This window comes from Corvus moneduloides, chromosome 1, assembly GCF_009650955.1.
Source record: "Corvus moneduloides isolate bCorMon1 chromosome 1, bCorMon1.pri, whole genome shotgun sequence".
In the NCBI taxonomy this organism is placed as follows: domain Eukaryota; kingdom Metazoa; phylum Chordata; class Aves; order Passeriformes; family Corvidae; genus Corvus; species Corvus moneduloides.
The window spans coordinates 97138458-97163670 of record NC_045476.1 but is presented as its reverse complement, the minus strand read 5'-3'; the positions used below and the strand labels follow the sequence as shown (position 1 = coordinate 97163670).

Below are 25213 nucleotides of genomic sequence, written 5' to 3'. Positions count from 1 at the left end.
CAGTTCTTGTAGGACTGAAGTGTACCTATGAAGATTGCAATGGAATGAAGCATTCTCCATGTTTGCCAAAAAATTTTCTTAACAGCTGAATGTTGGCTGCTCTTTGAGAAAAAACAGAATGTTGGAAAACCTGAAGTGTTGGAATATTGCTGCTGGTGGGTGGAAAAATGGAATGTGCCCTCTTTCACTCTAGAAAGGTTTCTGTACTTTGCGCCAGGGAGGGACGTAACACGTTGGAGCACTCTGCCTTCTTGAGTAGGAAGTGAAGAGGGGGCTGCGCCTTGACTTGGCTTTTTTTATAAAAGGAGCCTTGACTGTCGTTAGGAGGGAGGGAATAAAGTTCTCTACATCTTTGAAAAGGCTACATTAACTCAGAACAAGCTCATACTTTTTCTCCCCGCTCGTGGAGCAACCGCGGCTACAGCGCTTTCGCTGCTGCCCTTCGCCCGGGGCGGGCGCGTTTTCCCGGATTTTCCCAGGCCGGGCGGACCCGCCCCGGGGCCGCACTCAGCGCCCGCCGCTGCTCCGATTGGCGCGGCGGAGCCTCCGGGGCCGGTGACGCTCGTCCGGGGCGGTCCCGCCGCACCTCCCGCCCCCGCGGTGCTCCCGGCCCCGCCACCATGCACCGCTCACTCCACGCCTGCCGCCGCCTCGGCCGCTCCGCCGGCCTCCTCCTCTCCTGCCCGCCGGCCCCGCTGCCTCCCGCCACCCCCGGCCGCTGGATCCCGGCGCCGCCCCGCGCCGCCATGGTGAGCCCCGGGCGGGGAGCGGGGAGCCGTGACCTCTAAGTGCCACCGCCGGCCGCCGCCGCCCTCGCTCCGCCCCCGCCCGCAGGGAGTGGGGAGCGGGCGCTGGCAGCGGGAGCGGCGGTCTCCGGCAGGGCCGGGGCTTTAATCTCGTGTGTTGCTCCGTCGGGAGCTCGCCAGCACCGGGAAGGCGAGTCCTCCATCCCTTGCCGGGCTTTTGCGGCCGTTTCCCGCATCCTTCCTGCGGCGGGGCGGGAGGCGGCGCCGGGCCCGGCTCGGCCCCGCTCGGCAGCGGCTCCCGGGCAGGCCGGGATGTGCAGCGCGCAGCTCTCCCGTGGCACTGCCCGGGATGAGATTCACGCCCGAGCACGGCCCTGAGCCGTCGCGGTGTGGCCGGGCAGGGCGGGCATCCTGCCAGGCAGGAAAGGTGTTGGTGCAGGACCTGCTGCACAGAGCTGTGCTGTGCGGCAGCTGCTTCCAAGCAGGAATTTTAGGCGTTTTCTTGGAGCTGTGGAGGTGCGAATAACAGAAAGCTGCATCCTCGCAGGAATGGGAATATTCGCCACTGGAGTAGCTCTGGGGCTTCCTGAAAATTAGGGAGCTTTCAGCTGAGAACTGCCGGGTACCTGTAGCAGGCATCCTCAGTAGATATTCGTGTATAATCAGTTGATTGTCGGGCTCAGACGCGAGTGGGACTTGATTGTTGCGTGAGGTTCAACATAGAAACAGAAACACTATTTGGATAAGGAACTTCAAATCTCACTGCTAACACGTAGGATGTTGCATGGAAGCCTTCGTCTCAGGCGCATCTTTGTGAGTTCACTCCTTAAAACAAGGAGGTAATTTAGACTGTCAGAAGAATTTCAGCAGAAAGCGGCGTGTTCGGGATTTTATCGGTTCCTTAGTTTACTAAATTAGTTAATAGATTTATCTAGAACATTAGTTTCCAATCTGTGATATTGATTAAGGTGTAAAAAGTAGCGTTTAAAAGAACAAGCTTCCCAACGAGTGAAAAAGCTTCATGGTGGGTGAAACCCTGCATAAGAAAACTGGTGTCAGAGCAGAATATGTAACTCAAACCACTGGCCTGTTGGACGGTTCCCTTTTTTTATTTTGCCACTTGGCGTCATCTGAGAAAAACATTATAGATCATGGCTTTCGTTCATTTGCTGAAAACCTGGTATTTATGAATCTGATCTGCAATCTTACAAGAAAGAGAGATGTGTTTTGCACTTTGCAGGTCAGAAATGTGACCAGTTCTGTGTGTATTGTGAGTTCCTTGAGTTTAAATAACAGCACTAGTTAAAACATCCCTCAGTGAATTGGGAAGTCAAGCCGCTGTTGAATTCTTACAGGAAGAGCTCTGTATATTCTTATGTAAAAGAGGAGTGACCAAAAGATGTACTAACCAGTATTTAAATTAAAAAACCAGCCTCCCAACAAACCCAAGGCATGACTTTTTGATGTTTGTAGAGATTTTTTCAGTAGCTAGAGTTCTTTTAGAACATGTTGTGTAGATCCAAGATAACATTTATGCTGTCCTGGTATGTTTATTGTGTTGCCTTAACTAACAGCTAAATTGCACAAGATGTTTTAAATGAAATTGTTATAATGCTCCTTCTGTAGGTGAACATTGTGAAATATTTGAGTTTGGGGTCTAAAAGGTAAATTTCAGAATTTGTGACTCAAATTATGTTACAAAAGAGAAACAATGCTTAAAAATGAAAACGTTCTTCATCTGATAAAGGAGGGCACTTGAACAGAAATTACATATTCTGATGGCCTCAAAAGATTGCTTTTGACATGCTAAAAATGATGGTTCTTTGAATTGAAACACTTCTATCCAAAAGTTGCTGTATCCATATATTGGAATGTAATTTTTCACAGGAAGCATTTTTGCAGCAGTTCTGCCATTTGAGTATCTCTGGTGTGTTATGGTGCAATCAGTTCTGATCAGTTCCCTGCAACAAGGCGAAAGTACAGTTCTATTTGCCTAACTCTGTAAGCTTTAGACTGTGTTTGGGTTCTAGGGATTTTGGAGGGCTGAACACACCTTGTCAGGCCTCCTAAGAAAAAAAAAGTTCAGTAAATGTGAGGAACAGTAGTTGTGAGCAGGTCCTTGCTTGTAGCTAGGATAGAAACTAGGTGAGCACAGGAGATTGCCTTGGCTTGTGGCAGAGTTTCCAGGTCTCTTTTTGGCTTTTCCTGAGCCCGGGGGAATGGGGCAGTAGAGGGTTGATGCGAGTGTGCTACTGATGCACCACTTTACAGCTGGTCCTCTGGGTCAGGGGGTGGCTGCTGAAACTGCTTTACATACAGGAACTGGGACCTCCAGCTCATAAAGCCACTCAAGAGGTTGAATTCTGGCTGAGGAGAGAGGGAATCATGTGTGTTACATTCACATTCAGACAGTGGCTGCTGCAGCGGTCTGAGAGTAATGCTGCAGCTCAGTTACTTCAGTTTGCATGAAAAATATCACTTTGCTTTTTTACCTAATGGCACCTGGTGCACTAGGAGTCAGCAAATGACATTCTTCTTAAAGTACCTCACCATGTTAATTTATGAATTTGGAATTGTCTAGGAACGTTGTTGTTTTTTTAATAGCGATTTCATTGTTGAAAGGTACTTGAACGAGGATGATCCGATCCTATTTATCTTTGTTTCACCATTGTTGACATTAGAATTATGTAAGTTTGAGGAATCAGTTGTGCAACTGGTAGCTTTTTTGTCTAAAAGGTTACAGGTAGTTTAACTTTTTATATTGTTTGAGGGTGAATACTTTTGGTGATTAAACCACTGATGATATTGAGAGCTAGGCTTGGAGCTGATTTGGTTCTGCTTATCCAGCTCTGTGAAAGCTGGCGTTGTGTGCTTTTACAAGGTGCCCAAATGTCAAAAGCAGGCATTTCAAAGACTGTGAGTCAGTGGTCCCAACTGTTGGAATATTAATGTGCACACATGTACATTAAGACCCAAAAGCATCCCAATTAAACATTTTTGGTAGTAATATACTAAAGAAGCATTTACTATGTTCTGTTTTTTGTTAGCATGTAAATGAATGCTAAGTGACTCAAGCAGGACAAAGAGGATTAAAGAACATAGGAATTATGTACTCTTCCACACTAAGCTTTCTGTTGTTGTGGAGTCAGTGCCTGGGAGAGCATCAGCCAAAACACAAGATGTGGGGAGCAGGACAGCCGTGTGAGAGCTAACCCTTGTTGTGGACCGGGCTGCAGTTTCTTCCAGCTCACAGGCACCACCTCCTCTGAAGTACTCAAAGTGAGCAGGGCTGATGTCTCTGGTATGTGACTGATGGTACCTGATGGCAGAGTGTTTCCATCTGGATGGGAATGATGCTTAGGATAATAAAAAGGGTGGGACACTTTCCCCTCCCTGCCTGCAGCTTGCCATCCATGGTGATGCAAACCTGGGCAGGCAGAAGGTCAGGGCTGCTGGAGAGGGTGTTCTGGCCAATACCCAGCTGTGCTTCTGTCCAAGAACACTGAGACCCACTAAAGAAGGAGCAAGTAAAATGAACCAAGAAGAGAGAGGAGCAGTCTGACTTCAGAAGTGGACTCCTAGGGAAGAGTAAGAACTGTGTGAACATAGACGATGCTTTCCCCATTTTCTGACCCAAACTCTTTATGTATTTGGTACTGGTGAGGCCATACCTCGAATCCTGTGTCCAGTTCTGGGCCTCTCAATTCAGGAAGGACATTGAGCTGCTGGAGTGAGTCCAGAGAAGCACAGTGAAGCTGGACTCAGAAGGGTCTGGGTCACAAGTCCTGTGAGGAGCAGCTGAGGGAGCTGGGGTTGTTTAGCCTGGAGAAAAGGAAGCTCAGGGGGAACCTTGACTCTATTAATGGGTTTGTTTCGCAAGGACTCACCCCTGAGGGTTGTGGTTAGGTCAGGAACTCTGCATTGTATATGTATATACCCTGCCTACAGGGCTGGGATTGTTTAACTTTTATCCATGATAAAGACATGAAAAAGACTTTTCCCCCTTCCTGAAGACTCTGAAAGAAGATAATCTCCTGTTGTGGGAAAGTAGGAATACTTTTCTCACAGAAAATTGCGACTTTGCTGACCAAGTGGGTCAGCACTTGGAAGTGGGAAGAGGAAGAGTAAACTGCTCTTGCTTCCTGTCCAGTTCCAGAATCTTTGTAGAGATGCTTCTGAATGTGATCACATCATCACAAATGAATAGGCTGTTCTACAAAAAGAACCATTCAATTTTTGGGGGGAATGTCACCTAAATTAATTTACTTACGCCTGTGTTAGATAATAACAGACGCTAGGTGGATATATGACACAGAAATATTACCATACATAAATATTGCACAAAATATACCTAGATAGAGTTCTTTGTGTTACACAGCTAAAGAGCAACTGTGTTCCTGGTTTATTAGGCCAGAAATGACAATTAGTGGTCAGTAACTTGGTACTGGATTAGTGAGTTGCTCCTTTCCAGTATTAAGTGTCCCATGCAGAGTGGATTTCAAACAGGAATTGTGTTGCCCATGTGTTGATCAGGCAGATGCTGCCCGAATTCTTACCATGCTTCTTCTTCAGTTGGGTTTTAACAAAATGCCGTTCTGTAAATTAATTACTAATTTACTAATTCTTTGGAAAGGAGAAACAGAGTCTTTTGTCAGGATGAGGCTTCATGCAGTGGGCACCCGAGGTCTTCAGCCACAAGGGCTGCCTGTCACCGTGGGTCAGCTATGGTACACAGTTTGTAGTTGTGGCTTTTAGTGAGACAGGTGCTCAAACTAGAAGAATGTCTCAACTTTGAAGATCTAATTAGAATACTACCTGTGACTAGGTGCATGTCTTGGCTTTGTATTTTTTTCCCTCTTCTTTAACATCTTTTTCTTGACAACCTGCTTTCAAAAAGAATATACTGATTGCCAGTGTTTGAATTATTTTTCCTTTCCCACAGTCTTCTCAAGAGGCTTTTAGGATAGAATATGATACCTTTGGTGAACTGAAGGTCCCAAGTGACAAATACTATGGTGCCCAGACTGTTAGATCTACAATGAACTTCAAGATTGGAGGTGTTTCAGAAAGGATGCCAGTAAGTATTTCAAATCTGTATTCTCTTCTTCTCTAGAGTATGTTTTGGATGTGAAAGTGGATACTTTCCTCTTAAGCTTTTCCTGGAAGTGTGAGCAGCTTTGAATTTTAACTAAAGGTAGAAATTTCACGGCAATATATTATTCTGGTAGAGATATTTCTTGTTGCATTTAAATAAATTGAAAATTGCTTTTGAATAATTATATGGTGCTGCTTTATTTTTTTAATAAATAGAATGAATAGAAATCTGTCATCTTTACAAAGATGAAAAAGCAAATGGAATAATTTGTCTGATGTAGCATTTATATAGTTTGTTGTTGAAGTTGTCTAGCATAGCATGTGTTGATCTAAACTTATGATGTGTAGCTGTGCATAGACCATTAATGTGCATGTGCTTTGTCATAGACTGACTTTCCATGTACTGAAATGTGTCAGTTTTCCCTCAAAAGGCTGTTTTAGAAATGGAACCAGTTTAGTTCTGATACATGTAACTTTTGACACACAGAGCATACCTGGGCTTACAAAAACAGCTGTGTACTGCCCTCTGGACTGCTTGGATGAATGTTACTGTTGGTGAGAGCATAGGTCAGATGTCCTGATTGCTCTCTGGTTTGGTTGATGGACTGCTGCTGGATTTAAGAGCAGAGGAGTTTGGTTTAGAAGTAGACATGTGCTATAAATTGCTAACATGTCCTTTTGGGGGGAAAGAAATTGTGTACTTAAACTTACCCTTGTGTCTCAGGTCCAAGTTATAAGGGCTTTTGGCATCTTGAAGAGAGCAGCTGCTGAAGTAAATCAAGACTATGGTCTCGACCCAAAGATTGCTAAAGCCATTGTACAGGCAGCAAATGAGGTAGGAACCAGCTGTTCAAAATACTGAAACTGCCACTGTATTTTTGTTCAGCTTTTCACAGGAGGTTGGGGGATTGCATTTCTCAGGTTGTTAGAGAAAAGCATTTCCTGTTAGTAAATCTTGTTTTCCAGAGATCATTTACTTAATATAATATTCTACTGTTTTCTTTCTAGCATGTAAAGAAATGATAGAATGTTCAAATGCATGTTGATAAATGCCACCCAAGTGCAGAGAGTTCTGAGTGACCATTATTTGAAGTGTAATAATACCAGGTGTTTTGCTTTGTATAAATCAACAGAGTTGTTTATCTAGAAGCATTTTTAACAGAGTTTTCTTGTCCGGACTAGCTTAAAAATATTTCAGTGTTGGCAGAAGCCGTATACTCTTCCTAGACCCAAAAGTTTTGGAGAACTCCAGAATATGTCCAGGCTCTTCTTGTGGTCTCTAGGGTTCCCCTAGTTAAAGGTGGATTAGAAGTTTTGGTGGATTAAGGTTCCTTAGTTGAGAGTCATAAATTCTGAAAGTTGTTTGTGGCTCTTTTTGTTGTGTTTTGAAAACACCCCTGCTATGATACCCTTTCCCTCACCTCCAAAATAATTTTCTAATACAACTTAAATTGAAAGAGGAATCAAGTTACTCTTGAAGGTGGGAATGTTGCCTCTCTATAAGATGGGAAATACAGAAGATCCTCTCTTGAAAAGCGTGATTCCAGGAGGACTGATGTATCCTGATAATCTGGTTATCTAGCCTCAGAGTTGTGACAACAGATCCTTTGCTTTTCTGAGGCTAGTATGTGTGAGAGTGATACTTCTGAGCACAGATTCTGATACTATCAGAAACGCATCTTTAGAAAACTCTCTGAATGTGTCTGACATTCAGCAGGCTTCAAAAAATGTTGATCAAACAGGAGAGACTGCCTTACAGGAAGGAGGTGTTTGATACTAGCAGCCGTCTGCTGGCTTTGTTGATGCAGCATGTAATGTGTACAGGTGTCAGAGGTCTGGAACTTGCCTGGATGAAATTTCTTTATTGAGAAATACCAGGGTCCAATTACACAGAGAGAAGATGTAACCTAAAGCACCTTTTGAAAATATTTTCTATGTCTGTAGAACATGAAATCAAATTCTATATATCTCTGTATTTCACAATCCAGTGTCTTCAAAAAGCATAGCAAATGGTTTTTTCCCTGTTAATATCAGGTATTACATAAAAATGTAATATGTAATAGTGTAAATTCCCTGATGTTATATGTAGATTTCAAAATATAATGGAGAGAATAATTTTAATTATGCAATAAAATTTTCAGATTTAATGCTTTTACTTTTTTTTCTTGTGGAACAACTTTTCTTTCTTTTTTCTATTGTAGGTAGCTGAAGGAAAATTAAATGATCACTTCCCTTTGGTGGTGTGGCAGACTGGGTCTGGAACTCAAACCAATATGAATGTCAATGAAGTCATCAGCAACAGAGCTATTGAGATAATGGGGGGCACATTGGGAAGCAAAAAGCCAGTGCATCCGAATGATCATGTTAACAAAAGCCAGGTTGTTACACTTGTTTTATACTGCTTTTAATTGCAAAAGTTCTGTGTCTTTGAATTGTAAATTTTGAGTTTTCTTCTATCCACTGTTCAGATTTAAAAAAAAAAAAAATTCTGTGGACAACTTTGGCAACAATTTTCTGTTTTTTTCAGTTAAAATGAACTTTGTTTGTCAGCGACAGTATGATTAAAAACTTCGAATTCATTCACGATAGATAAGTTCACACATGATGTATTAGACAGAAGTGGCTTTATGACAACCACTGCTACAGTCTTAAATTAAATACAGGTCCAGTTTCTAAAAGTTGGATCATGGTAGACATTTTTATTATACTTCTCTCTTAAACTTCACCTACCTTGAAGGAAAGATTAAACCACTGACTTGGTTGTGTTCCTTCCTGATCCTTTGTGCTTACTCAGTATTCTGTGAACTATGGATTTAACATTATCACAGCAACACATGCATGCTTTAAAGTTGCCTGCAATTCCTTTACAATCATCTGTCCATTCATTAGCCATCTCTCATAACTACTGCCTTTTCTTTTTCTTGTCCCAAGGTTGTTGTGAACAATCTATTAAATTTAACTTTCTGTGGGTGTAGTCATAAAAAGTTGATTTATCAATGAGAAACTGACCTTGTGGAACACCCCTAAGCTGCTTACTCTTAGTTTAGTTTCTAATTGTTTATGAGATAAAGAGAATAAAGCCACACATGTACATCTTACAGCAGCAGTGGTGAGAAAAGCTTGTAAATTAATTGCTTGAATTTTCTCCACAGAGTTCAAATGACACTTTCCCAACAGCAATGCATATTGCTGCTGCCCAGGAGGTTAATGAGGTCTTGTTACCTGGACTAAAGAAGCTACAGAATGCACTCGAAGGGAAATCCAAAGAGTTTTCCCAGATCATAAAAATAGGGCGCACTCATACACAAGATGCTGTTCCACTTACACTTGGACAGGTAAAAAAAGAATTATGCATTTCTTTGGAAAATTCTTGTAAATGTGTTGGAGGAAATTAAGTCAAACTTAAGGATGCCTAAATTAAGTTGATGGTTTAAGATAAAATACAGGAAAATGGCTGAATCTCAGCCTGAGTATTTTCAGTCTGAACTGGAATTTGCTGGGTATGGTATACACCAATACATGTGTCATAATTTTTCTTAATTTTTTTTCTATATGTGTTTTACTTCTAAAAGTAGTAAAATATAAATTGTTTTAAAATGATGTTTCATTACTAGATAGCCCAGCAGTTTTTCTGTTACACTGGCATTGCAAGGAAGAGGTAGTAGTAGTCTGTAATCTGTAAATTTGTGTAAGTTATGTTTTGCCAACACAGAAAACTACTAAGTATTTTGAATGAAAATCTTTGATACATGATCTTGTGTGTATGTATGTGTATATATATATAAAAGATGGCAAATCTTACCATATTGTCAGAAATGGCTTATATTACAGTAATTTAGTAATGAATTAAACTGAATTGATAGAAATCCAGGCAGAATTTGTGGAGTTTTTCCAAGAATGCACAGGTGGGGTTTTTACTAAGATTAAGTGAACAAAGCCCGAGATCCATTTCTCTGTTTGTACTTTGAGAACATTAGTGTCATCTTGGAGCTGATTTACTATGGAATCAGATCCTGCTAAGTACACAACTGAGATAAAAGGCAAGAGAAAGATGCATTATATGCACATTTTTATATAGTCAGATTGGTTTATGTTTAATTGTTGGTAGCATGGGAGCAGTCTTTTAATAGAGGTATGCTTTCCCTCTTAATGAAACATGCTTAGATTGGGTGCTCTCAGGTTTTTAAAGAAATTAGTCAAATCGTGTTAAAAATCTAAAGTAATCTAGATGCTTGTTCTTGGTTGTTGTCTTCGTTCCTTAACTTTGTCCTCCTCTCTTTCAAAGGAATTTAGTGGCTATGTGCAACAAATTAAATATGGTGTGGCTAGGATTGAATCTACCATGCCAAGAGTGTATCAGCTGGCAGCTGGAGGGACTGCAGTTGGCACAGGATTGAACACAAGAATTGGCTTTGCTGAGAAAGTTGCTGCTAAAGTGGCTGAACTGACGGGTGAGGAATGATCCTTGGGAGTGAGTTGTCAGTAAAGCAGTGTATATAACATACAGTCAAATTCAAACTAAATCTTTCCAGTTCCCATACTTCTCATAAGCTTAAATCGTATTTATATTACAACGTGAAACTTTTGTTAATGTGTTATATGCCTTCTACTTTGGATTTTTGTGTTAATGTGTTCTGATAATTACACTCAGTGCATTGAAAGGGACTGAAATGATGGTGTTTATCCAAGCAAGGCTGTTTGGATATGGATACAGTTTCAGACTTCTATTATTAGCCCAACTATAATGGTTCTGTTTTCATCTTTGCTCCTCTGCCTCTCTTAATTTACAGTGACTTGGTGCAAAAGAAGGGAAAAAAAACACTTCCAAAGCCAGTCTGGTTTTTTCATATGAAAGAGTAGAAGTTAACTGATTTTTTTGATTCTGTCTTTATAGATCTTAAAACTTAATTTACAGTGCAATTGAGTTTTTTGACCTGTAAACCAGATCTTTTGTGTCACGGTATCAGTTTTCAAAATGCCCCCCAAACAAATGAGTACATATGTCATTTACTTTTGCTGTGAAAGCTGAAATTGCTTAGTTGACAGCATTTTTGTTTTGATGGATCTATTATTCACTGTCTTTCAGAGGGTCAAGAGTTTCTTGTACCCTGTGAGAGAAGTAACTTCTTGTAAACAGCAGCTGCCAGGAGCAGTACAGGGCATGTTTTGGTGATGTTAGGAAGCTTTCCCATGTCAATGGAATGTTTTCTGTCCTGTGTGGGCAGGTTGTATGCATAGGGCAGACTCCTGAGGTTCCTCATGCTCTTACAGAGAGTGGTTATTGGTGAGGACAAAAGGAAGAGTTTGGATGGATCTCTGTAGCTGAGAAGCCAGCTGTGCAGTTCACAGGCCCATGCAAATTGTGTGGGATTTGGTGTTTGTTTGGAAGTGCAAAACACTAGAAGTTAAGGGAATTATGCTGCTCTCCTTGGACCTGGTGCTGAAAGCTCAGATCAGTGGTTCTGCGGGCAGAAGTCCAGCCCACAGTCAGTCCTTAGTGATGTCTGTAACCTCTCATAGCATTCTGCTGGGACTGTCCTTCCAGGGCAAAGTACTGAAGGAATGTTTTTCATCATGGAACCTAGGCTTGCATCTCAGGCATTTAATTAACATAAACAGAGCTGTTCCTTCCATTGCTCCTGTCCTTTTGCTGTTGGCAGGCATCCTCCTAAGTCTCAACCAGCTTTCCCATGTTCTGGCTGGTTTATTGTTCCCTTCCAGTGCTGATACTGAGATGAGTTCTTCTCTAAGTAGCCAATTCCATTGTGATTACTTCTTACTTACCCTAATGCCTGCACTGCGATGCAAAACCATCTATTTTTATAACCGAAAGCATCACAGCAATTAACAAATTAAAGTTTCTAACTTGATTTAATGCAAGAAATGCCTAAGTTGGGCTAACTTCTGAAAGATAATGGACATTCACAAAATACTGTGGTGCAGAAGCAATGCTTAGAATGAAACACACTATGAAAGCATGAAATTTGTACCTTTGTTGTAGGTAGATGCTCAAATTTTATACTCTTCTATATTTCAGTGACTTTTATTGTGTATTTTTGTATTTAATTCAATTTGATTAAGAAATGTGTGTGAAGAAAGCTCTAGAGGAAAGAGATGATCTTACAGTGTTAATAATTTTTAGTTTTTATTAAGCTGGTTATGTGTTTGTCTGATTTATGTCCGCAAGGAAATGCTTCACTGGTTTAATGTTTACACCTCTCCTTGTAGGTTTGCCTTTTGTCACTGCTCCAAATAAGTTTGAAGCTCTTGCAGCTCACGATGCTTTAGTGGAGCTCAGTGGAGCCATGAACACGGTGGCGTGCAGTCTGATGAAAATAGCTAATGACATTCGCTTCCTGGGCTCTGGACCACGCTCTGGACTGGGAGAGCTCATCCTGCCTGAAAATGAACCAGGGAGCAGCATCATGCCAGGTACAGAGAAAACATACAGGGAAAAATGACCTGTTTGGTTTTTTTTTTTTGGACCACTGTCTCTTAACAGACCATCACAAATGTCAGTAAGTCAATGATTCTCTCAGGTTTTATCTAGTGCTGTATTTTACCAAAACCTGTGTTCATAAAAATGCTTGCACAGCTGTGGGCTGGCAAGTGTGTGGGGGAGAGTAGTATCTGTACGAATATGGCTTTATTAATACAAGCATACTTCTCAAAGCCTTCCTTTAGAATTGGAAGATCTTTACAATTTTAGGTAAAGGCTTTTCTGAAATAATCTTTAATCTGCGAATTGAAGCAATACCACCATGTAACTTGACTTCTGTCTTTACTTCCTAGCATGATTAGTGTTATGCACTCACATTTTCCCTTCTGCAATGATCCTGTTGTATGGGAGGATGAGAAAGAAAGGAATAATACTAGAAATCATTCCTTTCCTCTCCTAAAAAAGTATTTATATATGAATATTGTACATCCAATAACTATTTTAAGATTGTTCCTCCTGTGTGGTAAATTATAAAAGAAACAGCTCAATGAGCGTATCTGGCTCTAAGAAAAGCAAACAATGAATGTTCTGACTAGGATTATATCTAAAAATTAAGTCATAAAACAAACTTGTTGGGAGGCCACTCTAACTTGGTGTGTGTGTTGGGTTTGGTGGGGGGTTGTTTTTTTATTTTTCTGTTTTGTTTTTTTTTCTGATAAAGTGTACTAACTTTATCACAAGTAATTGTGACAAATCAGTAATACTTTCCTTGAGCTGAGTGAGATTTGTTAGTGATCTCCCAGAAATTCCAACTTGCACATGTAAAGACAGGTTGTAATCTCTTGACTGTTATGAACTGAGGTAATGAACAGCTCTTAGCTCATGCCCATGTGATCCAGCTCTGAGTCTTGGGAGACTGCTGAAGCAGCCATAGCTGTTTTACAAATTCTAGCTGAAAATACTGGAATAGTACAGTCAATTTAATATCATTTGTGGAAATACTTTATTTTCTGTGGTGCACAGATACAGAGGAGTAAGACCAGTTATCTCTTAAAAAACATTTTCTATTGAATGTGATTTGGTAAACAGCTGCTGGTGGTTGGTTGGTTGGTTTGTTTTTCCCCTTCCTTCTCCTTTGGTAACCTTTTTCTTTCCCTTTCACAACCAGGAAAAGTGAATCCTACCCAGTGTGAAGCTGTGACTATGGTGGCAGCCCAAGTTATGGGAAATCATGTTGCTGTTACTGTAGGAGGAAGCAATGGACACTTTGAACTGAATGTCTTTAAGCCCATGATGGTAAGTTCATAAAGTTTTACATATCTAGGACTTTATATGTAATTGTTTGTACAGTCAGATAATTTATGGGCAGAACCCCCCTCAGTGAATACTTGAATACTGGCAGGGTTGGGCATCTGCAACATCCCTGGGCAACCTGTTCCAGCATCTCACCACCCTCACAGTAAAGAATTTCTTCCTGATACCAAACCTGAAGTTCCCCTCTTTCAGTCTGTACCCATTGCTCCTTGTCCTATCACTACAGTTGCTGACAGAGTCCCTCTCTGCCTTTCCTGTAGGCCCCCTTTACATACTGGAAGGAAAACAGCCTGTTAAATAAGTTGATATTGTAAGGAGGGCACTGGTTATGAACAAAGGTACCAGAATGTGCAACTAGTAATACCTGAATTAAATAATTGGTATTTTGTTCTTTGTCTTGTTAGATTAAAAATGTTTTAAACTCTGCAAGACTTCTAGGAGATGTATGTGTTTCTTTCACTGATAACTGTGTAGTTGGAATCCAAGCCAATACGGACAGGATCAACAAACTGATGAATGAATCTCTGATGTTGGTAACAGCACTGAACCCACATATAGGTAGGTTTAAGGCTCAAAAACTTCTCAGAACATACTGAAGTAATTTGTGGTAGCATTATTTTGTACACTTTATTTGTATTGTCACAATGCCTGGAGGCCAGGGCAGGTCAAAAGTTACTTTACTTCAGCATCACCAATTGCTGTTGTAAAAGGTGTGTTCTCCTTGTAGTGGCCATGCCAGGGTATTAGAAAAATAACTGATTAGAGTCAAAAGGAGATTGGGAGAATTCGTGTACCTGTTTTCCTAAATTGACCTCTAATAATGATGAGTGAAATATTACAATATGAGATTTTTTATTTAAAGGACAATGCTGTAAAAATCTTTGAGCTAAATTAATTACGACCACAATAACAAAATTTACTTGAAGTAAGGAGTTGGTGTAAACATTTGGTACATTTCATTTCCTGCAAATTGCGTTAAGCAGTAATAGCAATGCCTAGCAAATAATTTTCCAAAGACTGTGTCACACTTTACTCTCACCTCTAATGAATCATCTGAAATTGCGAATGGATAACTTGTTGATTTTGTTTTGTAACAGGATATGATAAAGCAGCCAAGATTGCCAAAACTGCGCACAAAGAGGGGACAACGTTAAAAGAAGCTGCTATAAAGCTGGGGTTCCTTACATCAGACCAGTTTGATCAGTGGGTGAAGCCTAAAGATATGTTAGGTCCTCAGTAACTTCTGTACAAAAAAAAGTGTTCTTAATATAAAAAAATAAATAAATATTATATCATAGAATCCATTAGTTGGAAAAGATCTCCGAGATCGTTGAGCCCTACCTATGACTGAACACCACCATGTCAGCTAGACCATGGCAATAAGTGCCATGTCCAGTCCTTCCTTAAATATCTCCATGGACAGTGACTCCACCACCTCCCTGAGTAGTCCATTCTCATGTCTGTTCACCTTTTCTGTGAAGAAATTATTTTAATGTCCAGCCTAAACCTCCCCTGGTGCACCTTAAGACTGTGTCCTCTTGTCCTGTCACTTCTTACCTGGGAGAAGAAACCAACCCCCACCTGGCTACAGCCTCCTTTCAGGGGGTGGTAGAGAGCAATAAAGTCTCTCCTTAGCCTCCCCCCAGGCTAAACACCCCCAGCTCCCTCAGCTGCTCATGGGACTGGTGCTCCAGAGTCTTCACCAGCTTCGTTGCCTTTTTCTGGGCTTGTTCCAGCCCCTCAATGTCCTTCCTCAGCTGAGTGGCCCGGAACTGGACACAGCACTCGAGGTGTGGCCTCAGCAGGGCCGAGTACAGGGGGACAATTACTGCCCTTATGCTGCTGGCCGCACTGTTCCTGATTCACAGCACGCTTTGGTACACTTCACGAGTTTTCCTGGTATTTCTGACACATCAGCTGAGCCGCTGTTACGGAGGTGATTCTACACTGCAAGCCGGCGGTGCAGCTCCAGCAGTGGCTACAAGGGGGTGTGTTGGGGGAGAAAAGCGGAAAAGCGTCCCCGTGTGGGGGCTGCTGTGACTCCGTGCTGCCCGAGGAGCCCCTGAGCCCCGCCGCCAGCCAGCGGGGCTGGCAGCTCCGGCCGGCGCTGGACCGCGCTTCCTGCTTCCCGCGGCCCTTCCTCCGCGGGGCGGGGCCGGCCGTGGGCTTCCGGGTCGGCCGGGAGTGCTGCCGCCGCTGCCGGGGTCGGGAGCGACTCCGAGGCACCGCCGCCGCCATGAACCGCTTCTTCGGCAAGGCGAAGCCGAAGGCGCCGCCGCCCAGCCTCACCGACTGCATCGGGACGGTGAGTGCCCGCCCTGGGGCGCCCGGGCCCGCGGAGCGCTGCGCGGCCCGGCCGCCGCCTCGGCAGGGGCGGGAGCGCCGGGGCGGCCCTAGGGACGCGCACCTGTGCATAGGTGTGAGAGAGTGTGTGTGTGGATACTGCGGTGCGTGGGCACAGTGTGTGTGTGTCCGTGTGTGGGTATGTCCATCACAGAACCACGGAATGGGTTGGAGGGGATCTTAGTGATCACCCAGCTCCGGCCCCTCTGCCATGGGCAGGGCCACCTTCCACTCGAGCAGGTTACTCAGAGCCACACCCGGCTGGCCTTGAGCACTGTAATGTGCAGGGGTACACGGTGTGTTTTGGTGCAGCGTGTTTGTGTGTCCGCACACGGACACAGGGATGTACCTTTATGTTCATACACCCATGCCTGCGTTTGTGTCCTGTGCCGAGGAGCGCATCCCGTAAATGGGTGCTCACAGTGAGCATGGAAGGCATGGCTCTCCTTACATCCTCCTGGATTTTCTCAGCATTTCCGTCTGCGGAGTGCTCTGACTGCACTAGCTAACTCCTGCCGTGCCAAGTTGAGGCAAGGCAGGGGCAGGAGCAAGAAAATCAGTCTCCCCGTCCAATACAGAAGAGTGTTTTGTCTCTTAGGGGTGAGCAGGGTTGCTGTAGGGTTGATGCCAAAGATATGTGCAGATGGACAGATAGGCAAGCTCAGACCAAGTAAGAAATGCTCAGGAAACACGTGGCAAAGCACTTGACAACTGTTGTATTGGCCTGCTTGCAAAGAAGGTTAAGAAAAAGTGTTAAGATTTATCTTGTAATTTCGTAGTCTTTTTTTTGACTTTAACGTGTATGGGGAAAATGGTAGCATGGTTTTGCAGCTCCCTCTGTTGTAAGCTAATTTGAAGAAGTGAAGAAAGAACACGCAGTTGCTTGAGTATTTGTGTCAGTAAACAAAGGGCAGTAACAGCTGTGGTATAAATGTAGGTTAACTAAGCTTTGTCACTGGAACCTGACAACAAGAAGTTTCCGTGGAGAAATCACAGTTTTTCTCCCAGAAGATCTATTCTGCTACCCAGTGAAAAGACTCTCTAAATTAAATACCTAATTTTTGTCAGTGCTACCTCCACAAACCTACACATCAGTCTCTTGTGTATGCCACTGGCTGGTATGAGGAGAGAGAGAAGTGGTCATAATGTTTGTCTCGGTGCTTTATCTTACTGACAAAGAATGTTTTAATACTGCTTTTTAGCAGTATTAAGCGCAAACATAACTCTAAATATATTTAGTTAGAACAGTGAATACAGCATCTGATTGAAAATCAGGATTAGCTTTCCCATTGTTGTCAGTAAACACTTTGGTGGATGACTTGAACTCCAAAATCCATGTGAGATACTGTTATTAGTACTTAAATTTGCTATTTTGGCAATGTAAGTGAAAGAGCAGGAAGCCTTGTGTCCCTCACAACAACTGACTCCTTATTAGTCTGTTAGATTTTTCACGCTGCTTTTGCCAGTTCCAAGCTGATGTCCATTTTTCTAATACTGAGCTAAATCAAAGGAAAATTTAGATAGGTCAGCAGTCTGCTTATGCTAAGATCGTGTTCAATCCTAGTAGAGTTTTGGGGTACATAAAAGTGTAATTTAAACAGATGTTTTGATTTGCAACACCAGGAATTTATTTATTTTTTTTTCCAAAAAAATCCTGCTAAATGCAGTTTTAATCCTCTTCTAGTTCTTTGTAATTGCACTGTCTGAAAGTTTGATTATGGAAGACAGCAGATTAACCAAAAAGCAGAATTCAGGTTCATTTTATGCATGTGTTGACTTTGGCAACCAATGATGAGTTACAGTGTGGTTTTTAAAACATGAAATCGAGAGCCTGTGCTGGTCAGCTGTTGAGAAATGAAGGGCTGGTTGCAAGCAGACCCCTTAAAGGTGGGTCATCACAGGAAGTGTATAAACCACACTGTTTCGATGCCTTTCAATTTCTGTGGAAGGGATTAAAATGTGAGACATTTCTGTATACTAGTGAGCATGGGGAGAAACACTTCCTTTCAGTAGTTTGAATTTTATGAATTAACTTTTTATGCCAAGTTATATGCTATCTGGTTTGTGAAAGACTTGCTGCCTTTTCACAGTAGTGGAGTCTCTAGGATAGGTTCTGCTAAAACTACAGACATTATTAGATTTTTTTTATCTTCAATTACATGTGAATTATTTTTGAAGAGAGGTATGTGAGATATTAAAAAACTTACACTATTCCTTTTTAATGTTAAGTCCAACAGTTTGGAGGCTCAACTGCTGTGGCTTCTGGGGTGTCTTCTATCTTAGACACATTTTGCTCTGCCTTTTGAAAGAGTCAAATTGCTTTGTAAGATACCTTACCATGTTAGTTCAGTGATAGTTAGCCATTAAATGGCAGTTGGGAAATGTGTTTGGTGAGCAGTGATTAATGAAACATTAGTTAAAAACATAGATAACTCTTAGGCAGTAATCATGCCTATGTTTTGGATGATCTTTCATGTGTAGGCAAGTTTAGTTACGTAAAATTCATTGCACTTAAAGGCAGGATTTTTTCTCCTTGTTGGCAGAGCACAGTCAGATGACTCAAAGCTGTCATGAGGCCGGTAGGAGGAAGGATGCACCAGGAAGTAAAGCATTAATAGTGTTTTTACTTTTTGTTCTTTCTAAACTTACGGTTTTTCAGAGTAGTAAATAGGAAACATAGGAACAAAAGGCTAATAGTTGTGACAACGGTGTTAAAATTCAGGTTCCCTTTCTTTTGTGTAAATTGGGACCCTTGTGTAGCAATGAAACATTCCTCAGTGTGCCTTATTTGTGAGTAATAGACAGAAGCTCTTCAAGTCCTAATAAACAGTCTAGTTTTCTGGATAAATTAGATTCATTCTCCCCTCTCCTGTCCAGTCTCATTTTTAAAAGCTGAGGTCCTGTGTCATGTGTGTGTGAAATTTTTATGTAGTTAATGGATATGGGAGGCTCTGTCTCCACTTCCTGGTAGTACTGCTTGAAAGAATCATATAAATAAACCAAATCACTGTTTTTCCCCGTGGAGGCTGACCTCAAAAGTGCAGTTAGCTGATGAAGATCTTGAGGAGGTGCCATGCTTTGAACCCACAGGAGTATTAAAATCTCAAATTTTTCTCTTTCTTGCTATTAGTAAAATATTTGGCATAATAGAAAGCTTAATACAAATTTTTCAATGCCAGCTGTGCCCAGGCACTTTAATGTCTTGTGTGGAATGTTCGTATCTGATGTTCTGCTCAGGATGCCTCTGGCAAAGGCATGTTGCTGTCATAGAGTGGGCTTTTAAAAGGGCACTGAAACATCAAAATGAAAATCCACATAATTGTACATGCTTAGCAACACCATTAGCAAGGCAGAATTGTGAATTTGCACTGATCTGTCTTATGCTATAATTGGAATGTCATTATAATCTAATCCCCAGAGAGGCTCCTTGGAATGAGAAGTTAATAAGCTTTATTTTGTTGTTTCCAGAGAAATGCTGGGGTAGTCAGTTCATGTTAAAAAGGCCTTTTATGAATTTGTATATGCTGTTAGAACTACCTATACCCATGCTTGGTTATGTAATTGTCATTTTTAACCCTCATATGGTGAAGGGTTAAAATATATCCCAAATGAGAGCTCTGTGGAATGCCAGCAGGGTATACCTAGAAGTTTTCCATTCTGCTTTAGTCCGTGGCACTGTGTGTTACCAGAAATTCCTGAATGGAGTTCTAACCTGAGTGCATTTGCAAGGGAGCATCTCAAAATGATGGGAACATGTTACAGTGGCAGAGCTTTCTGCAGCCTCAGAGCATTGTTTCTTGTGCTCCTTGTAGAAGTTGTTTCACTTGGTTCTGGTTTTGGATTCTCTGCAAAATCTAAATTGTTTATAAAACCACTGAGTGGTTTTATAAAGAAACAATTCAGCTAGAAACACAATAAAATGGAGGGTGTTCTTTTTATTGACCCATACCTGAATAAAACCTTAATGAATGTTGTTTTCTTTGTTTTCCCCCTCATGTATTAAAGGTGGATAGCAGAGCTGAGTCAATTGACAAGAAAATTGCTAGGCTTGATGCAGAACTAGTGAAGTATAAGGATCAAATGAAGAAAATGAGAGAGGGACCTGCAAAGGTAAGAATGTTCTATGGAATTTAAGCATGAGAGGATGTGACTCAAACTTCTTGTCATGTGATTTAGCCAGTTCATCTGGTTCTTAAAACTTTATCTTGCCCTACAGATGAGATATAAGGTCCTGCAGGATTTCTTTATTAGACATGCATCTTTGAACAGTGTTTTATTTGTTCCAGAGTGTAATGTAATTCCTCCCTGGGAAGTAACTTGCTTCCCTTCTTCCTTGTTACCTGAATTAAGTCTGGTAGAGAGGCTGTTTTGTTTGTCATCCAAAATAAAAAGCTCTACACTATGCCTAAACAGAGCAGGGCAACACATTTTTAAAGGGATGAACTTAGAATATAAAATGTGTCTGAAAATAAACATATCTGATACAAACTGTATTGTCAAAGTACCTGCTGTGGTATTACTTGATGCTGACCATTGAAATGTATTAATGAAAGCTAGTTCTGATGGACTAAGTTTGACATCTTATTCTCTGTACTGAAAACAGAAATCAGAAGCTAGAAACTGAAAATATTTTCTACTTGAAGTTTTGTGTACTCCTGTTTTGTTAATCATTAATGCAGGCCAAATGCTGAATGTAACTATTGTTAAACTTTTGGCACTAGTAACTGAGAATTTTTTGGAAAACTTAAATCCAATGCATTAGGTTTAAACAGGATAACCAAGTGTAAAGTCAGATATTTTTTCCTAATGTAACACTATTGTGTCTTTCAGAATACAGTAAAGCAGAAAGCATTGAGAGTGTTAAAGCAGAAGCGGATGTAAGTTGAAACCTTTCTGAGCTTGTAGTTAATAAAAGGTTGTTTTCTTTGGGGGGGCAAAGGCACACTTGCATTTCTCTTTCCAGTACTCTCCTGAGCATTCTTTAAAGAAAAATGCTGAACAAGTCTTTCAGAAGCATCTCCTTACAGATTTTGCATCAGCATGTTTATGATTTATATGTCAGTATATAAATTTGGATTGGTACAAGATGACCTAAGTCTGTTCATTATTACAAATATGTTTGGCTCCTAAATTTTCTGAGAGATTGCCTCATTTTATATTATTGATTGATTACTGTGAGTTGTGTATTTGAGGATCTTGCTCTGGTTTACTGGAAATTTACCTCTTCTTTATGAACACCCTTGAGGACTTGAGCAGATGTGTAGTGCAGGTAATTGTGGCTCTACAGAGACCCCCAAGTGGACAGGATAGATGGTCCTGTGGTCTGGTCTTGTCTAGTGTCCTGTCTTGAAAGTGTCCAGCAACAGATCCAAAGGAAAGAATATCAGAACATGGCAAGTGTTCAGGAATGTTTCACTGGAATATGTCATAGTCCATGAACTGCAAATCTAAGAAGCTGTCTGATCCAAAGCTCCCATCGTCTTGTATTTCACATCCCTCAGATGAATTGTACCTTTATGGACTCACTCAATTACTTGTTAAGTATTAGTGAACTCTTATCATCTAAAATATCAAATGGCAAGGAATGCAGTACTTTAATTAGATGTTGTGAGTAGGAGTGCTTGATTTTGGGCTTTAGGGGTTTTTTTTCTGTTTTTTGACTATGCTGCTTGCTGATCTTCCTTGGTGGGAGTACTGGGCCCCTCATAATAGGCTATTGTCATATCCCTCAGTCATTTCTTTCAGATCTTGTGGAACAGTAATATATGCAGTCATTAGTTGTCCAGAAGGTTTTGCATTTGGTTCCTTCTTGTCTATCAGACCTCCTGCTTTTCATGTTAGAAGGACTCATGGTTCATTTTTATGTTTTCGTTCTTTTGTTTAACTTGACATAGTTTACATTCTTGATTTGATACAAGTTTAGCTTCAAGAAGGATGATTTCTTAATTTTTAAAGTCTTTCTTTTCTCTGTGGTTACCCTTAAAGGTTTCCTTTTGGTATGCTATCTTCCCCCTCCTCCCTGCCCTGAAAAACTCCAGTGTGGAACCACTGTGGTTTGGATAACCTGCCAACTCTTCCCTTCTCCTTACAGCATTAGTGAGCATGGCATGCATGTCTAGCTTATTGTGATTAAACTTTTGCTGTATCCTCACCTACTTTGTCAGTCTAGGCAAATATGGTGTTGCTGTCAGTTAAAACAAAGCTTAGTTCAGGAATAGCTTTGTCAGCTTCAAGTACGCAGAAATGCATAATGGCCAGATTTTTATGAAGCTCTTTATTCTGCAATTCTCTATAATAAGTGAAAAATAAAAACCCAAATCTGTTCATATCTTTAGACTACTGCTGCTGCTTTTTCAACTCTTAAAAATTAGGAGTGTTTGTGGTAATAAATAGTGTGGTGTTTTAAAGTCGTTATTTGCCTTTTTTTAAACAGGTATGAACAACAGAGGGATAATCTGTCACAGCAGTCTTTTAATATGGAGCAAGCTAATTACACTATTCAGGCACTGAAGGATACAAAGACAACGGTACTAGTTTATTAATCTCAAACTTGTTTAATTTGTTTAATCAGTGCTAGATTAGATATTAGATACAAGTATGATGTTTGGCTCTTCTAGGTGGATGCAATGAAACTGGGGGTGAAAGAAATGAAGAAAGCTTACAAGCAAGTCAAGATTGATCAGATTGAGGTGAGCTTTTATAGTTTAAATGATTAAAGAACAAAAATAACGTACTGAAATAGTGGTGAGTGGACTATGTAATTTGAAGGTGACTATTTTAGTTCACGTGAGTTTGTCTGCCTTATTTATGGGACCACCATCATAATTCCTTCCTGATTTTTCTGGTATTGCACAATCAGTTGTTTGCCTTATTGTACTGATTATTGTTTCCTTGCTGAACTAATCTTCAATCTCTCCTTTCCTTGCACTTCAGCATAAATGTCAGTGGATACTTCCTGCTGTGGCTTTTTTTGTCCTTTTTTGTTTCCCTATACTAGTAACGTGCATATTAGTCCTTTAATCTCCCAGTTCAAGGTAGTGCCTGAGGAAAAAGAACAAAACCCAGAACCAAAGAAACACCAGCCAAATGTCCGCAAGGCCTGGCCCTGACTTCAGAAAATGCATAAACCCCCCCCCCATAAGATCTCTAAATATAATTTCAAGTACGCTGCATTTAAACTCTTACCCAATGCCAGTGCTGAACTCCTTTAAGTTCTCTTTCGTATTGTTTTTTATATATGGCCTGCATTGTAAACCTTTAGGCAAGTATTGTTTCCTTACTTGTACTCAAGTACACTGCCAATAATTATGCTAATATATCTTCTGAATTCTGCTGTGGCACCACTCAGGTTAGTGCTTATTTTCCAGATGGTAGATTTAATTTGTCTGCATTTCATACCTTTTCTGATTTTCAGGTACTCTTGTCCTGAATGTGTGTGTCTTGACCTGTATTACTGCTGCTTCAAAAAAATGGTTTATGCATTAAAAGAATTGAGTGCTTTGTATTTTGGAATTTCTAAACTGAATTTGAGTAAATATGGACCAATTTAAAATGATTCTTGCTTCAGGACATACAAGATCAGTTGGAAGATATGATGGAAGAAGCCAATGAAGTCCAGGAGGCACTGAGCCGTAGCTATGGAACACCAGAGATAGATGAAGATGATTTGGAAGCAGGTTAGGAAGGGGGAGGGTGATTTTTTTGTTACTGAATATAAAAATCATCATACTGTCATTCAGTGATTTTTTATTTCATTGGTCAAATACTTTAAATGTGTTTTAAAAAGCTTTAACAGCTTTTTTTAAACAGTAAAGCTGGATTTGCTTTAAGAGAAGTAACAAGAGCATGAGACAAACATGAGATACCAATGGAATGCTACAAAGCAGGGAAGAAGGTTCTCTCCTGTGTGTGTGTGTATTTCTGACTGATGACTGATGCTAAGTGAGTCTGAATATAAGCATTCAGTATGAATCCTGAGTCTAAGAGCAGCTTTTCTCTTGCAAAAGGAACTTATTTCAAAATTTTTCAACCAACATAATGTAATTTCAGAACTGGATGCATTAGGTGATGAGCTTTTAGCTGATGAAGACAATTCCTACTTAGATGAAGCCGCATCTGCTCCAGCAATCCCAGAGGTCACTCCTACAGACACAAAAAACAAAGTGAGTCCTTTGCTCTTTAACAGCAAAATACATTTTGTTTGTTTTGTATTAATCACATTTGTGTTGGTTGCTTGATATTTGGGATCCTTAATATTTTGAACAAAACACTGTGCTTAATGTTTTATGTATGTTATTTATGTATTATATGTATGGATGCTAAATACAGAGAATTTGAGAATACAGTGTACTGAATGCTTTTAATTATGTTTAGAAGAACTAGAATGACATTTTGTCACTCCTATCAAACACTGCCAGTAGAATTTAAGTGTACCATTACAGCTCTAGTCTTAAAACCATAAGAAAGGCTTCTATATGTTTGCTTTTGGGGCTTTAATAGAGCTTCGTAATGAGGAAGAACACTGATGCTCTTGTTTTGATTCCAGTTGTCACACAGTGGCAATTGCAGATACAGACACTTTGTAGAAGTAGTAAGGAAGTGTCTGTGAAATGTTCTGGTTGGTGGAGAGTCGTTAACCACCTTCTTCTTCTTTCCTACAGGATGGCGTATTGGTGGATGAATTTGGGTTGCCAAAGATCCCTGCAACATAAATGTTTCAAAAGCACAATGGATATAATGAACTATACTTTCTGAATTGTATTAAGAATCTTTTTTTTTTTTTTTTTTTAAATTCTGGAGAACTTGTCCTTCCAGTGTAACCTTAATATCACTACATCCTAGAATGCAATATGAGTGGCTGGTGGTGTTCTTTCTTTGGAGAAAGTTGTTCTACTACTGACTTTTCTGTTAATGGAAAATTCATCGCAGTTCCCTTCAGTGGAAACAGTCAGTCTGATAGGTTTTGATTTCCGTATCTTATGGACAAAGTAAAATGTGAAGACTAGTGGTGGCTGTCGATAGCTGAGGTTTATTTTGACTTTGTATTATGTTTCTTGAGACTAAGACTACACGTTGCTGCTTACTCTCTGTAAAATAGCTCCCTTATTACTACGCCTGTTTGATAAAAGAACTGAAAGCAATTTTTAAACTACTGCAGTCCTGAAACTTTTATGCGATTGTACTTGTAACCTTCTTGAAAACTGCTCGGGTTATCATTAACTTTATGTATTCTATGGAGACATAAAATCACGTAGATTAGCAGATCCCTTTGTGTGGC

General features: G+C 40.7%; 2 protein-coding genes across 3 annotated transcripts; both read left to right on the top strand.

Annotated features, from left to right (window-relative positions):
- Window positions 1–595: 595 nt before the first annotated feature.
- FH (fumarate hydratase) lies at window positions 596–14897 on the top strand. 2 transcript variants are annotated; one of them, XM_032119446.1, is made up of 10 exons: window positions 596–749; window positions 5689–5823; window positions 6565–6675; window positions 8042–8218; window positions 8993–9175; window positions 10126–10291; window positions 12069–12272; window positions 13448–13575; window positions 13998–14151; window positions 14691–14897. In XM_032119446.1, the coding sequence occupies exons 1-10, from the start codon at window positions 621–623 to the stop codon at window positions 14831–14833; spliced, it is 1530 nt and encodes a 509-aa protein (XP_031975337.1). In that variant the 5' UTR covers window positions 596–620; the 3' UTR covers window positions 14834–14897. The 2 variants fall into 2 exon arrangements, with proteins under 2 accessions (XP_031975337.1, XP_031975344.1); XM_032119453.1 differs by lacking the exon at window positions 596–749 and adding an exon at window positions 4024–4047.
- Window positions 14898–15743: 846 nt separating this feature from the next.
- Window positions 15744–25199, top strand: CHMP5 (charged multivesicular body protein 5). Its single transcript, XM_032119467.1, has 8 exons — window positions 15744–15898; window positions 19942–20046; window positions 20767–20813; window positions 22370–22463; window positions 22554–22625; window positions 23504–23612; window positions 23986–24098; window positions 24597–25199. Exons 1-8 carry the CDS (start codon window positions 15830–15832, stop codon window positions 24645–24647), a joined length of 660 nt encoding a protein of 219 aa, XP_031975358.1. The 5' UTR covers window positions 15744–15829; the 3' UTR covers window positions 24648–25199.
- The last annotated feature ends 14 nt before the right edge of the window (window positions 25200–25213 follow it).